The sequence below is a fragment of the Dendrobium catenatum genome, unplaced genomic scaffold (genome assembly GCF_001605985.2).
Source record: "Dendrobium catenatum unplaced genomic scaffold, ASM160598v2 fragScaff_scaffold_156, whole genome shotgun sequence".
In the NCBI taxonomy this organism is placed as follows: domain Eukaryota; kingdom Viridiplantae; phylum Streptophyta; class Magnoliopsida; order Asparagales; family Orchidaceae; genus Dendrobium; species Dendrobium catenatum.
This window is the reverse complement of record NW_021318618.1, coordinates 4,250,583-4,264,730: the sequence shown is the minus strand read 5'-3', so window position 1 is coordinate 4,264,730 and position 14,148 is coordinate 4,250,583. Positions and strand designations below refer to the sequence as shown.

Sequence of the window (14,148 nt, the reverse complement as noted above, 5' to 3'; positions counted from 1 at the left end):
CATACTTTTAGCGACCATTTTACTTTCGTCTATAAATTTTTGGACACCAATGATCAGTTTTCTTGTAGTATATATCAAACTTCGAGCAAAAGTTTTAATTTATTATTTCATAGTTTACGTCACTTTTGGAATTGGCTCATTTAAATTATGGTGTTATGCATGTAAATGTCTGCTCTAATCATATTTATTTAGGGGCACTATATTGCTTGGGTTATATATAGAATTAGAAGTGTAATGAAGAGCATGATTAGACAATTTGAGACAAATTATATCATTGTACTGAGTATAAGAAATAACATCACAATATCCACCTTTGGTTAATGTTGTGTTCATCATTAATTTAAAGAGTTACTAAAGTTCAATGCAAAAAATGGCCTTTTGATTACATAATTAAAAAATATATTACTCCATCAATTTTCACATTGGTTGTTTAAACTTACAATTATAATTGAAAATTACATTATTATTGTTTAATTAGAGTATTTTATATAATGTTGTCTCTACCTTTATAAATTAATGTGTTGTGATTATTGTAATTGCATTCTATTGTATTATATTACATTGTCAAACAAAGTTGAACCATGTTCTAATATTATACAACCTTCATGTAAGAACCCCTTAAATTTTAAAATATATGTTTTGACCTACAATACTCAAATGACATTTCAGGAATCATTATGATTCTAATTTGCAAATTGCCTTTGCCATCACATTGATATTTTTGAGCTCTAATTATAAAAAAAATTTAAAATTTTTATGAGCATTGTAAATATGAAAACAAGAAATTTTTTACTTAATTGAAATTCCTTAACAAATTGAAACATATCGGTACAAGTGAGTTTTTTTTACCATTAGGTGTCCGCTTTACTAACCATTTCACTAGTCTTCTAGACATACTTAGTTCATTTATAAATATTTTTCTATAAATTTTCTATCACCGTATTTGAAAATATACAATTATTTATAAAAATTTTATGGTAAAAACTAAACAATTGGCATAATTATATTAATACCCTTACTATATTTTATAATAAAAAATCAAATCCTCAACATACCTTTTCATTTGCCTTTTTCCCTTTCATTTTTATTCTAGCCAAAGAGGAGAATAGGGAAAAATAAAAGAAAAATAGAGGAAATAGGAGAGAAAAGCTAAGGTTTGGAAATTCTATAATTATTTTTGTTAGTTGGTCCAATTAAGAAAAGTATTAAAATCGTGGTATGTTACATTTTATCAATCTCAATTTTTAATAATTCGGCATTTTTGGATTTTTTAGATCAAATTTTTAATTTGGTTTTACAAAAATAATTTCTTATTGAATTATGTATATTTTATCTATGTAACTTTTAATATGTTGTCGGTACAATTGTTCTGGCCATTTTGAGAATTTATTCGAGATTTTTCGCCAGGTGATTTTGAAAAATAACAATTTTTATCAATTCAAAATTTTATTTTGACATCTAAAAAAAGTGTTTTAGTTCATTTAAAAGTTTAGAATGTCTTTTATACAATCTATGGTAATCTGATCAAATTTTGAAAACATAGTTTTGACAAACTGTAAAGCACTAAGTAATAATTAAAATTTATTTGATAGTCGTCAAAGCATTTTTGTAGACTTATTGTCACATACCCATATCTAAGTGGAAAAACATCTTTTTTATTCTCTTTTTTTTAATGCAATATTCATTCATTTATCAACCAGATCAATACGGATATCCAGAGCTGATTAATCGCATTAAAGAAACTCAATAAAATACAAAAATATAATTCATAATACTAATATTAATAATTACAATCTACAACCATAATCCAAAAAGATATATACAATAGTCATACATGCTACAAAAATATATAAACCAAAAGTTACAATAATAACTATACTAGCATCAGTACACAGGCTCAAGCTGCAAGCACTTTATCTAAAATCATTTAAAGCCATATAATGATCATAAAAACTTAGCACATAACTAAAGCTCTATCAATGTTTTTAATATAAGACAAATAAATAAATGAATATTTTTGTAAATATTAATTATCACTTAATATAATAAAAAAACTTAAAAAATAATAATGAAATCAATATTATCAGAAAAGTCAAAAGAGATCTATTAATTATCAAACTATAAGAAAAAAAAATAAAGAAGATTATCACTCAATGAATCATATCAGTATGTTATGCTATGTTGTATCAATATTAATATTAGAATGAGCTATAAATATGTCAATCAGTTTAATGTACAATCAAATAAATAGCATCATACAGTATAATTATGAAAAGTAATAAATGACTTTCAGCTTTAATGTGGTGTTTTTAACATATTTACCACAACTTTTTTTTAGTTGGTCATCAATCATATTAATTATTAATTATTCAATTAATCAATTATCATTACATGTGACTTTCAATAATCATTAAAAGTATTCAACCTTTGTCCTTCGATGTAATTCAATCAATCGGTTATAAACTACAACTAGGATTACACTGCTAATCTTTTATTTAAAGAAAAGTAGGTCGGACTATCCTTCTATGTAGGATATTATAAGTTAAGTTGTATTCATTATAGTGTTAACAGCTAACATTCCTTGCTTTCATGTAAATGCTATCTTTTATATGCAATGTAAGTCAATATCATGAATGAAATGCAAAAATATAAAAATCTATCAAATTTGTACACCATGCATTTACTTTAAAAAATATAGATAAAATAATTTGTTTATTTAAAAAACATTTATGAAATCAATTTATAAAACGGACAACTAACGATCCTAAAGTCCCTACTTTACCAACATGTGTTTTTTTTTAAGGATTTGCATTAGTGCCCAAAAATTATAAAAAATAGTATAAATAAAGCACTACAATATCAATGTTATGGCTAAGACGATTTTCAAATTTGACTTGTAATAACTCATAAAAAAATATTTATTTTGATCAAAATATAGGCTATTACACTCATATAATAAATACTATGATTGTTTTAGTAGTGCAGAATGCAATTTTTTTTTTTTTTGGTATTTGTGATTGAAATATTCGAATTTGTGGTGAGGAGGATTTTTGTTGGTGGCTATAAGAGATTATGTTATGTTGTATATTGGAAATGTTGAAGCTTGGGGGCTACATTTATTAAGAAGGGATTATATTAAGAGAGAGATTGGCTTTTGTTGGTGACAAAAAGGATTTTATTGGAGATGAGAAGGGATTCAATTGTTATATATGGAAAATTGGGGTATGACGGCCATTCTCATAATTACTATAAAATATTTGGTTATATTTCAGTGTGCTTCAGTATAATTTTAATAGTTGTTTAAATGCTTATTAAAATTCAACATAAGTATTTATTTTAGTTTCAACTTTTCATATAATATTTTAGTTTATTAATTTAGTATTTTCAGCTCTTTTGGTTGGAGCTATTTATTCATATTTTAGGCTATGATAGCCTACTAAGTGGTGTTAAGTGCTAACTCAATTTTGCTTTTCCTTCCATTTCAGGTTAGGGAAATGATGAGTGAGCTGAGTAGTGCTAATATAAGGCTCTATTCTATGTTATAGATATGCCTTTTTATATTTTAATTTTTGCAGGCTTATTTTTTATTTTTTGTATTTTTTATTATCAAGCACTTTTGTAGATAGACCCCAAATTGTACATGTATTTTTAATGATATATAGAAAATTATTTTTAAGATTTAGTTTTCTTCTTTTATATTATATTCAATAATGGCTTCTTGTTATACAAATTGAAAGTTTAGTTTTTCTCAACACTTATTCAACTAGATATTGGGTTTAGTTTTTAGTTCTGCCACGATCAAGGACGAAATGACCTGTGGTATCGGGTCGGGTTGTGACACACAATTTGAGCCATGTATAAACACCTTATTAAACCATTTACAAACTTTATTCAAATAAAATCTCATTGTAGAATAAGGTTCGAAATAGTATTTGAGCTTGGATCAATTTTTTTTCACATATAGTCTCAACATTGATCAAAGCTTGTTTTAACATTGTTTAAATCAAAATTTATATGGAGAACATTAAAAAAATAGTAAGCAATTTAAGAGCAATAGTATTTTAGCATGGATGGAACTTTCAGGTATATTTTTTAAGAAAATAAACAATGTGCACAATTCTCTAATTTCAAGCATTACTGTACATATTAAGTCAAATTTTCATTTGAAATAATTTTTTAACTCATACATATATATGTGTGTTTAATTATTAACTTTTTAATGAATCAAATTATTTCAAAGATATTGAAAATAAATAGTATTTTCTATGTGCTTTCATTTTTTTAAGTAATTAAAATTTTCTATATTTTTACAATATCTCCTTCCAATATTAAAATTCTAATTCTCTTTAATTTGGATAAGTACTATTGCGGGCTAGAATATACACTGTGATGGAATTATAATTCTACGTCTTAGAGTTTCACGGATATATAGCTCACATACAGATAACACAATTTTTTTTAAGTGAAAAACTCGGGAAAGGGAAAAAATCACAGGGCCTAACCCAGTTGAGAATGATTCCACTAGAATTTGAGCGAAGTACAATAGTCTGACTCATCCTTGAAGATGACCAGATTACAAATGTTAACTGAAAGTTTCGCAAAAGACCATAGTCTGGCGAGGGACAAAAGTTTGACGGCGGGTAGAAATTCAGTGTCGGGTAGAAGCTCAATGAAAGTCCGGTGATTAACAATAGTCCGACGACTGATAAAAATTCAACGTCGGGTAAAAATTCGACGAGAAACTAGCGACGGATAGAAGTCCAATGATGGGTAGAAATTCAGCATGGGTAGATGTTTAATGTCGAGTAAAAATTCGACCAGAGTCTGACAATGAGCAGAAGTCCAATAACGGGTAGAAATTTTATGTAGGATAGATGTTCAACGTCGGGTAAAAATCTGATAAGAGTCCGACGACAGGTTGAAGTCCGAAGACGGGTATAAATTCAATGTCAGGTAGAAGCCCAATATAAGTCCGACAATGAGTAAAAGTCCGGTGACGGGTAAAAGTATGGCATTGTGTAGAAGTCTGATGAGAGTCCATCGACGGGCAGTAGAGCATAGGTTAAAAAAATCCGCCAAATATATATGACCTATTCGAGGTTGTATGTCAGAGCAATGATCGATAACGTTAACTTATATGAAAGAGGTCAAGAGAATTCTCCAATGACATATGAATATATGAGGTTGTATGTTAGAGCGTTGCTCGATAATATTAATTTATATGGAAGAGGTTGAGAGAATCCACAAAGAATGTATGACCAATATGAGGATGTATGTCAGAGCCCTGCTCGATGATGTTAACATATATGGAAGAGATCGAGAGAATCCATCAAGAACATATGACCTATTTGAGGTTATATATCAGAGCTCTGCTCGATGACATTAATCTATATGAAAGAGATCGAGATAATCCACCAAGAGAATTCCCTAATGACATATGACCTATTTGAGGTTATATAATCAATTAATTTTATAATTTAACACTCCATTAAATCAATTCGTGGTGTTGTGCCACCAGGTTCGAGGAACCAGACCTCCTTAGGACACTTAGCCCTTAGCGCCGCAGCCCGGAGTAATTCATCCTAAAAACCAAGTTGATATAGTTATATTAAGAATTTTATTTGGTTTAAATCATTAATAATCAATTAATTTTATAATTTAACACTCCATTAAATCAATTCGTGGTATTGTGCCACCAGGCTCGAGGAACCAGACCTCATTAGGACACTTAGCCATACAGCCTGAAGTAGTCCATCCAATAAACTTCATTTTTTGAGTGATTGTTATGTATTAAGGGGTTTGTTAATAAGTTTTAAAGATTAACTTAAGATTTAGTTGAGTTTTAGATTTTAGAAGTCTTTTATCTTAATGAATTTTAGTTTAGGTTCACTCTCCTAATTTAGGCTACATCCTTTAAGCTTTAAGTTTGTTAGGAGGTTAATTAAGAGATTGGCTAAATTTGATTTGGGTTCCACAGTTTAGTAGTTATACACATTAATTATAATTTAATTTAAAATTAGGTCTTTTAATACATTTTTTAAGAATTGGATTAATGTTAATTTGGTTTGTTGATTATTAGTAAATTAAAGCACGTTAAACCTAGGAAAACGTGTCACTAAGTTTTTGTTTTGATGTCTATATCTTATCGGGAGCATGCACCCTAAGTCTATATTATCTAAGACTCGGTCCTTAATTTTTGTCCTTAAGTGTCACTAAAGTTATGGGACGAAAACGAAAGTGTGTTTCTAACCCTTTTAGACATTCATGCATATACCAATAAGTTTAGGGATCTATGAATAAAAAAGATAATGAGTAGAAAAGTAGTATAAATGCGAGAAATAAATAGCAAAAATGACAAAATGCCTAAAAGAACGAAAATAAATCAAATTAAAAAATGGAATGTAGACATTTTGTTATTGGACGTGCTTCTTCGAAGTCAAACATATATCTAAAACGCTCTTCACTCCAATTCAATGTAATATGAATAGGAAAGAATATGTTTTGATGCCATTTATTGTCCCCTCGTCCCAAACAAAGCACTCGAGAAAAAATCGACTCAACTACCCAAACTATTTTTTAAATAAAACTCAAAACGGCGAAAGTGAATAAGCTCCCAAAAACTAAAACTCAGAATAAGTCTTCTTTTTCCACATTTATTCAAAACTCAACTTTGGAAGAAAATACGAAAAAGAGAAAGGAATCCACACACTAAGTGTCATTTCGTTCCAAAAAGACATAAAGAGAATTTGCTACACAAAGCTAATCATAAAACTAGAAATCCCAAAATGACTTATGAAAAATTTCAAATAAAGCGACACATGAAACTCTATATAAACAATCTACCCAAAACTCTTTCCAACAAAAATAATCAAGTGCCTTTTATTTATTTGGCGTGGGGTAAATTCATTAAAACTTTCTAACAAGAAAAGTTTCATAAAACTTCTCATCGCAAAACGTTCGCAAAGCTTTTTTTTTTTATAAATATAACATCTTAAAATTCTCTAATTACAAAACAAACCATAAAGCCTTCTAACAGGATGAAATACAAGAAGCATGATTCTCCAACATGAAATAAGTCACAACATCTTTCCAACCACCATATAAAACATCATTTCACCTTCATTTTCATTCCAATAGGTCACAAATGTATTCAATAGGTTTTACAACTATTTTTCAATTTTTCTCCCAAAAAACACTTACGAAACTCGGCAAAAGATAAAGTTTTATAGCATCATTACATTAAATCCATACATACAACTTTCATATGAAACATAAACCCAATGAATGGCTTTCTGAATCAAGTAGTAAGCAAACCACTTATTTGAGATTAGACCTCAACCAAAATGCAATTATGAGAAAGAAGTTTTGATACAAATTTGTTCTCTCAAAATTCAACAAAAGAGGTATCCTCTTGTAATTGCCCGCATGCTTTTCATATAAGGCTCCAATAAGTAAAGATGAACTTAGAAAATGTTTATATTTCAACCTATCGCTATCCCCCAAGTGAAATTGGAAGAGAAATGTAACTCAATGCTATTCCATCTCTTTTCGAAATTCAAGGAGATACTCCAACCAACATAGAGCAAAACTACGCTTAGAGCTATGCAAAACTCATATTTGAAGATCATGAATATTCTCCAACACATCTAAACTTATGCATGCTCGCCAAAGGTGTATGAATAAACACAACGCTCTCCAACATTTCTCTAAAGATACTTTATGAAAGACTTACGAATAGTCATCACTTCTCCTTCCCAAATTATATAACAACTCATGCTACCAATGTGTGGAAGGGTTATTGAAATTTTCTCATATGTAAATGTAGTATACAACAAAATATAAACAATCCTTCAACACAAATTATAAAGCTAATGTAATTCCAAAAGCACCAACAACTTCTCTTTCAAACCACTGCAAGAGAGCATGCAAATCATTTTTTTTTTTGGTTCACCTCTACAAAAAGAAATCATATCTCGACTTGTCCGTCTATACAAGATTGAATGAAATAAGTAACAACCCTTTTCAAAATTCAAAGGGGCACTAGCAGTATAATTTCCCATTCACCAAATAATCATGCCTCCATATAGCGTTTGAGAAACAAATATGATCATAAAAAAACAAGAACTAATAAATTAAAAGAAATAAATCGAGGTAATCACTCGATGAGAATATGGTATTAATAATCACGTGACATGTCTTCCAAACATAAATAAATGAATAAATAAAGAGGAGGTTCATATAGGTTTCAGATTTTTTTTTTTTTCAAGAGGACTTAAGTATATTTATTTATTTTTTATTATTTTTTTTAGAAAAAGATAAAGAGGAACATATCTCCCATATATAATGGAGGGTCCAAAACATAACGATCACTTGTATCACATACAAATATGCAAATCCTGTATACAATCAAAGCTTATGGGCTCATTAAGGATATAAAAGAAGTGAGGTATAAACTTGCCTACTCAATACCTTTGCTTGGTTAAAGCTTATAACATTTTTTTTTAAATATTATTACAGCACTCGGCATGCATTTCTTTTAGCAAGGAATGATATAGCTTCTCAGAATCCTTTAGAACTCATACCTAAAGCTTTGAGTAATAAATAAATGGTGACCCCACATACTAAGCGTTCACTATCTTTTTTTTTTTAAACGACACGAGTCAATACGACCTTAATTCACATCTCATAAAACCGTTCACTGCACATAAAACTTCAGCACAAGAGAAATCATTGATCATCATATTATTTTACTAAGGCATTTCATCGAACAACTAGCACGCCGGACACTTCCAAACTTCATGAAAGCATATGATGAACATGCACAATAAATTTCTATGTCAATATATACAATACTTCAAACTTTAAATTGAATTTGAACGAGAAACAGCAAAGAAAACTAAGAGAGCCATGTGCAGCAAAGGTTCTTTTTTTTTTTTGAACTCATCTCACAAAACCTTTATCCAAAAATAACTGATTTCCACTTCAAAGAGAATAAAAGGGTAATCATTTTATGCTTGTCACGGATAATTAGTTAAGAAGTAAAAGGAGCGGAAGTAGAAGCATTGGGAAGGAGAGGAAGTAGAATGTGAATGAAGAATGAGAGGAAGATAAAGAGGGAGAAGAACGAAAGAAAGAAGAAGAATAAGGAGACAATGAAGAAGAATAAGAAGAGGAATAAGAAGAAGAAAAATTTACCTGCTTGCAAAAGGAGGCCGACAGTTAGGGCAAGTCGGAAGAGAGCCAAGTACAGTTCTTGCATGCGAAGAGCGACGGGAGCAGGGGCTCGGCTTCCTAGCGTGCGAACGGAGGGGAGTTTAGGGCGTCGGGTCTAGTCCGAACAAAGGGAGACGGAGAGGAGAGGGGGTTTCCGCCTGGAGCTCCCATACGAACTGAGCGAGAGAGAGAGCCGAGAGTCCCCAGGGATTTCCCTTCTTCTGGCCTTCTGCGAACCGACAGAGAGGGAGAGTAGAGGGCCTGGGCTTTCTTGATTCTGCCCCTCGAGAAACCTTCTCCCGCTCCTTTCAGGCACACCGATTGAGCTCTTTTTTCTCTGCTTCCTAAAGAAAATCACTGCAGTTCTTTCCAAAGCGGGGATATCACGCACAGGTTTCGGGTATTAGCCAAATCGTGGCCCTCCATCTAATTTCTTGATATAGGAATCAAATTCAAATTGCTTTAAAAAGTCAATTAATCTTTAATTAGAATTAGATAGAACTTATTTGGCTGTGATGAAGTTCAAATCAGATCTAATTCGGCTCAATCCATGCTAGCTTAGGCTCGACTTGACACGACCAAATCAATTTAATAAAAAAAATCTCAAATCAACGCTGATTCAAATTGACTCGAGCTCGATGAGGCTCGCTCAACTCGATCGAACGTGCTCGAGGGCAAATCAAGACAAAAACGAGGTCAACACACGTGTCAGCAAGGGATAGGTTCTAATATGCCCCCTCAAATTGATCATTCAAGGGTTGAATGGTCAATTTGCGTCGGAGGTCGTGACATCTAGATACATGAAGAGGTTTTGTTAAAATGTCGGCGAGCTGGTCTGCGGAGCTGACATGAGAGATGGCGATTGTGCCGGAGTCGATGTGATGCCGGATGAAGTGGAAGTCGATCTCGATGTGCTTCGTCCGTGAATGGAAGACAGGATTGTTGGCGAGAGCGATGGCGGAGATGTTATCGCAGTGAATCAGGGTAGGTGGTGTTTGCAGAATCTAAAATTCTTCAAGTAGACGTCGAAGCCAGAGGACGTCGGAGGTAGCAGAAGCCAGCGATCGACATTCAGCTTCGGTGGATAACTTGGCCACCGTGGGTTGTTTCTTGACGGACCACAATATGATGTTAGAACCCAAAAAAGTGTAGTAGCCTGAAACGAATTTTTTGTCCGTCGGATCGGCGACTCAGTCAACTTCGGAATAAGATTGTAGTTGCAAGGAGCTGTGTTGAAGTGGAAGACCGTATTGTAATGTTCCTTTGATGTATCGGATGAGGCGTTTGAGCATTTGGAAGTTCTGTGTAGATGGTGAATGCATTAATTGACAGATGTGGTTCGTTGCAAATGCGATGTCGGGGCGGGTAATTCACAAATATTGTAGAGAACCGGCTAGTCGGCAGTAGAGCTGTGGGTTAGAGAATGGTTGGTTGGAGGCGGATTTGGATGCGGAGGGTGGTGTAATTGGCGTTGGAGCAGGCTTGCAGTTGGTGAAGCCTGCGTTCTTGATCAGGTTGGAGGCGTAGTGCTCTTGGGAGAGAAAGAGTCCTGATTTTGTATGTTGAACTTGTATCCCCAGAAACAGAGAGATGTTACTGAGTTGCTTGAGTTGGAAGTGAGATTAGAGATGATGCAGCAGAGCTTGTATGGTGTGTGGATCGTTACCTGTAAGTAGTATGTCATCGACGTAAATCAGAAGATATAATTGAATATTATTACGATGATAAATCATAAGAGAAGGATCGGAACGACTAAACCAGAAGCCGAATTGTTGAAGGAAGGAGGTTAGTTTCTGGAACCAAAGTTGCGGTGCTTGTTTGAGGCCATAGAGTGACTTATGAAGCTTGCAGACGAAGTCTGGATGTTGTTGATCGGAGAAGCCCGGTAGTTGTTTCATATAAACGTCGTCGGGGAGGTCGCCGTGAAGAAAGGCGTTGGAGATATCGAACTGAGAGATTTCCCATTTGCCGTTGAGATCGATGACGAGTAGGATGTGGATGGTGGCCATCTTGGCGACTGGACTAAACGTCTCTGTGTAGTTGATATCGTATTATTGAGTGAACCCCTGTGCGACGAGTCTTGCTTTGTAGCGATCAACCTGACTGTTGGGTAGTCGTTTGATTTTGTATGTCCACTTGCAGCCTATGATCAGTTTGTTTGGAGGTGGTAAGACAAGGGACCACGTTCCCTGACGCTGTAGGGCCAGAAATTCATTAGAAATGGCATTCTGCCAGCCATTCCGCCAGTGTTGATGAAGGTTTTCTTGATTGTAGGAGGTGGGCGTGTCGGATTGCGAGGTGATAGCAGAGAGGTTGAAGATAGTTTTTGGCTTGGTGATACCATATTTGAGCATGGTTTGCATAGGATGAGAGGGATTAGTGGTGATCCGAGGCGGACTGTGAATGGATTGAGCGGGAGACTGATTGGGGAAGTGACTGGAAAGGTCAGGATGAGAGGTAGTTGATTGAGTTGTGGATGGTGGGATGAAACGAGGAGATTGGGAAGGTAGAGTAAGATTGTGTACCGAGGCAGGTGTGAGAATTAGAGGTGAAGAATAAGTATTGGGTGAAGGTTGGCTGTAGGTGTGGTGGTACTCTTGAAGGGATAGATGTGTTCGTAGAACACGACGTGCCGAAAGATGTAAATTTTATTACTGGTAGTGTTGTAGCAGTGATATCCCTTATGAAGAGATGAGTATCCAAAGAAAATATAGGCCTGTGACTGCGGCGTAAGCTTGTTGGGAGTACAAGGCTTTAGCCAAGGATAACACAGGCAGCCAAAGGTACAAAGATATTGATAGTTTGGAGAAGTGTTATGAAGTTTGTAGTAGGGGCTGAGAGATTGAATAGTTTTGGATGGCAACCTGTTGATTAAGTTGTTGGCCATTGTGAGAACTTTGGCCCAAAATGGAAGTCGTAGATTTGCGGTGTGGATCAACGTTGTCACGACCCAACCCGATCGGGACGGATCCCGCTCGCATCGGATCGTGATCCGGATTCGTCGGAAAATACGGACAAAATTCGCTAACGAAAACGAAATCCGGACAGAAAACTCGTTCAAACTTCACCGTTCTGAAAATTGAGAAAGGCGGAATATGCCTTACCTTGCGTACACCAATTTCTTGAACTGTCTCGACGGACGAAAACGGCCCGGCGTTGCCCAAAAATCAACTTCTTCACTTTTCTCCTCGACCTTCTCTCTCCTCAAAAAAGATAGTTTTATTTTTATAATTTTTCTTTCTCTTCAAAATGAGCTGATTTCAGCTAAATAACCTTCTGATCGGCCCGGCCAATCGCACGATCGTCCTGGACGATCTGAACAAAATCCCATCGGCCTGGGACGATTTCTCAGGACGATAATTAATTTTCTTGGACGATAAAAACCCCCATTCTCTGACTTGTGCCATGCTCTGATCGTCCCGGGACGATCCCAGATCGGCCCGGACGATCCCAGATCGGCCCGGACGATCCCAGATCGGCCCGGACGATCCCAGATCGGCCCGGACGATCCTTACAGGAAAACTTTTCTGTAACTTATGTACAAAATCTGGAACAACATTTGAACTAATCGTCCCGGGACGATCCACGATCGGCCCGGACGATATGAACAAAACTGCTGTTACAAACGTCCTTGTTAAATAGAGCAGATGCTGGTGTTTGCGTTCAGAGGTGTTGTTTTACTTGGGAGTGTGGGGACAACTTACTTGGTGAGTGATACAGTGATCGTTGAGATAGTTCTTGAAGGTGGTGTTTATGAACTTGTTGCCCCCGTCAGATCGAAAGGTATGCAGTTTAATATTACATTTGTTTTGAATGAGGAAGTGAAGGTGTTTGAATTTAGAGAATGTTTCATCTTTTGAGTGCATTGGGTAGATCCAAGAGAACCGGGTGAAGTTGTCTATGAAGATTACGTAGTACTTGTAGCCGTTTAGTGAAGAGATTGGGGAAGGGCCCCAAACGTCCGAATGTAGGAGAGCAAAAGAAGTAGTAGAAGTAGACAGACTTTTATTAAAATATTTATTGTGACTCTTTGCAATGTTACAAGAATTACAAACGAATGCAGAATTAAAATTACATAAATCTGAAATAGTTTTGATTAAGTCTGAAAGAAGTCGGTGGTTGGGATGTCCAAGAGGAGCGTGTCAGAGTTGAGTGGAGGAGAGGTTTGCTTGAAGAGCGGTCAGAGTCCGGTCGATAGGAGTGTGGATTTGATATAGCCCATTATGGAGATGACCATGATGAAGAGTTTGAAGGTCCTGACGATCCTTAATAACGAAGCCATTATAGTCAAAATAGACGAGAATGTTGTTATCACTAGTTAGTTTGGAAATCGAAACAAGATTGTGTGAGAGGTGAGGAGCATGGAGAAGATTTTTGAGATGCAACTTACGAGTTGAGTCCGGTAGGGGGAGAATGCTACTGCCGGTGTTGTGAATGGGAAGACTAGATCCATTGGTGATGGAAATCAAGTCGGAGCCTTGAAAGGTGGATGGCTGATATAAGTTGCTTAGGTCGAGTGTGAGGTGCGAGGACGCTCCATAATCAAGAACCCAGTTGGAGTTGTTGGCCTAGTTGTTTTGAGACAACATGGCACGAGGAGGCCAAGGAACGGTGGGAGCGAACTTAAAGTTGCAGTGGTGCCAACAATTTAATGCAATATGTCCATTCTTACCGCAAATTTGGCATGTTTGGCGGTCCGAAGCAGAGGTCATCCGCGGAGGGGTATTATTGTAAAGAGGTGGCCATGACTGTTGATTCTGGGTTAAAGTGGAGTGGTTGGAGTTGCGACCGCGATAGTTGGAGGCCCGATTGGTGTAAAGAACAGTGGTGTCGGAGGGGGAAGAGGTGGATTTCTGGTGTTCATTTTGGAGGTTAATTTTGCTCACTACAAAGAAGGGACTACAGAGTATCGAGGTCAATTGGAGCGAGGGACGT

General features: G+C 35.1%; 1 protein-coding gene across 8 annotated transcripts in view; it reads right to left on the bottom strand.

The window, feature by feature from the left end:
- LOC110113401 (piezo-type mechanosensitive ion channel homolog) overlaps positions 1-9,588 on the bottom strand; it is a 157,927-nt gene extending 148,339 nt beyond the window's left edge. For 5 of the 8 annotated variants that reach the window (XM_028692047.1, XM_020845968.2, XM_028692043.1 and 2 more), the window contains exon 1: positions 9,196-9,588. Coding sequence is in view for 1 of the 8 variants with exons in the window: in XM_028692042.1 (XP_028547875.1) it covers positions 9,196-9,259 (64 nt within the window). In the remaining 7 variants the exon portion in view is untranslated. The remainder of the gene's footprint in view (positions 1-9,195) is intronic. The other 3 variants (XM_020845969.2, XM_020845971.2, XM_020845972.2) reach the window with 2 other exon arrangements.
- Positions 9,589-14,148: the final 4,560 nt, after the last annotated feature.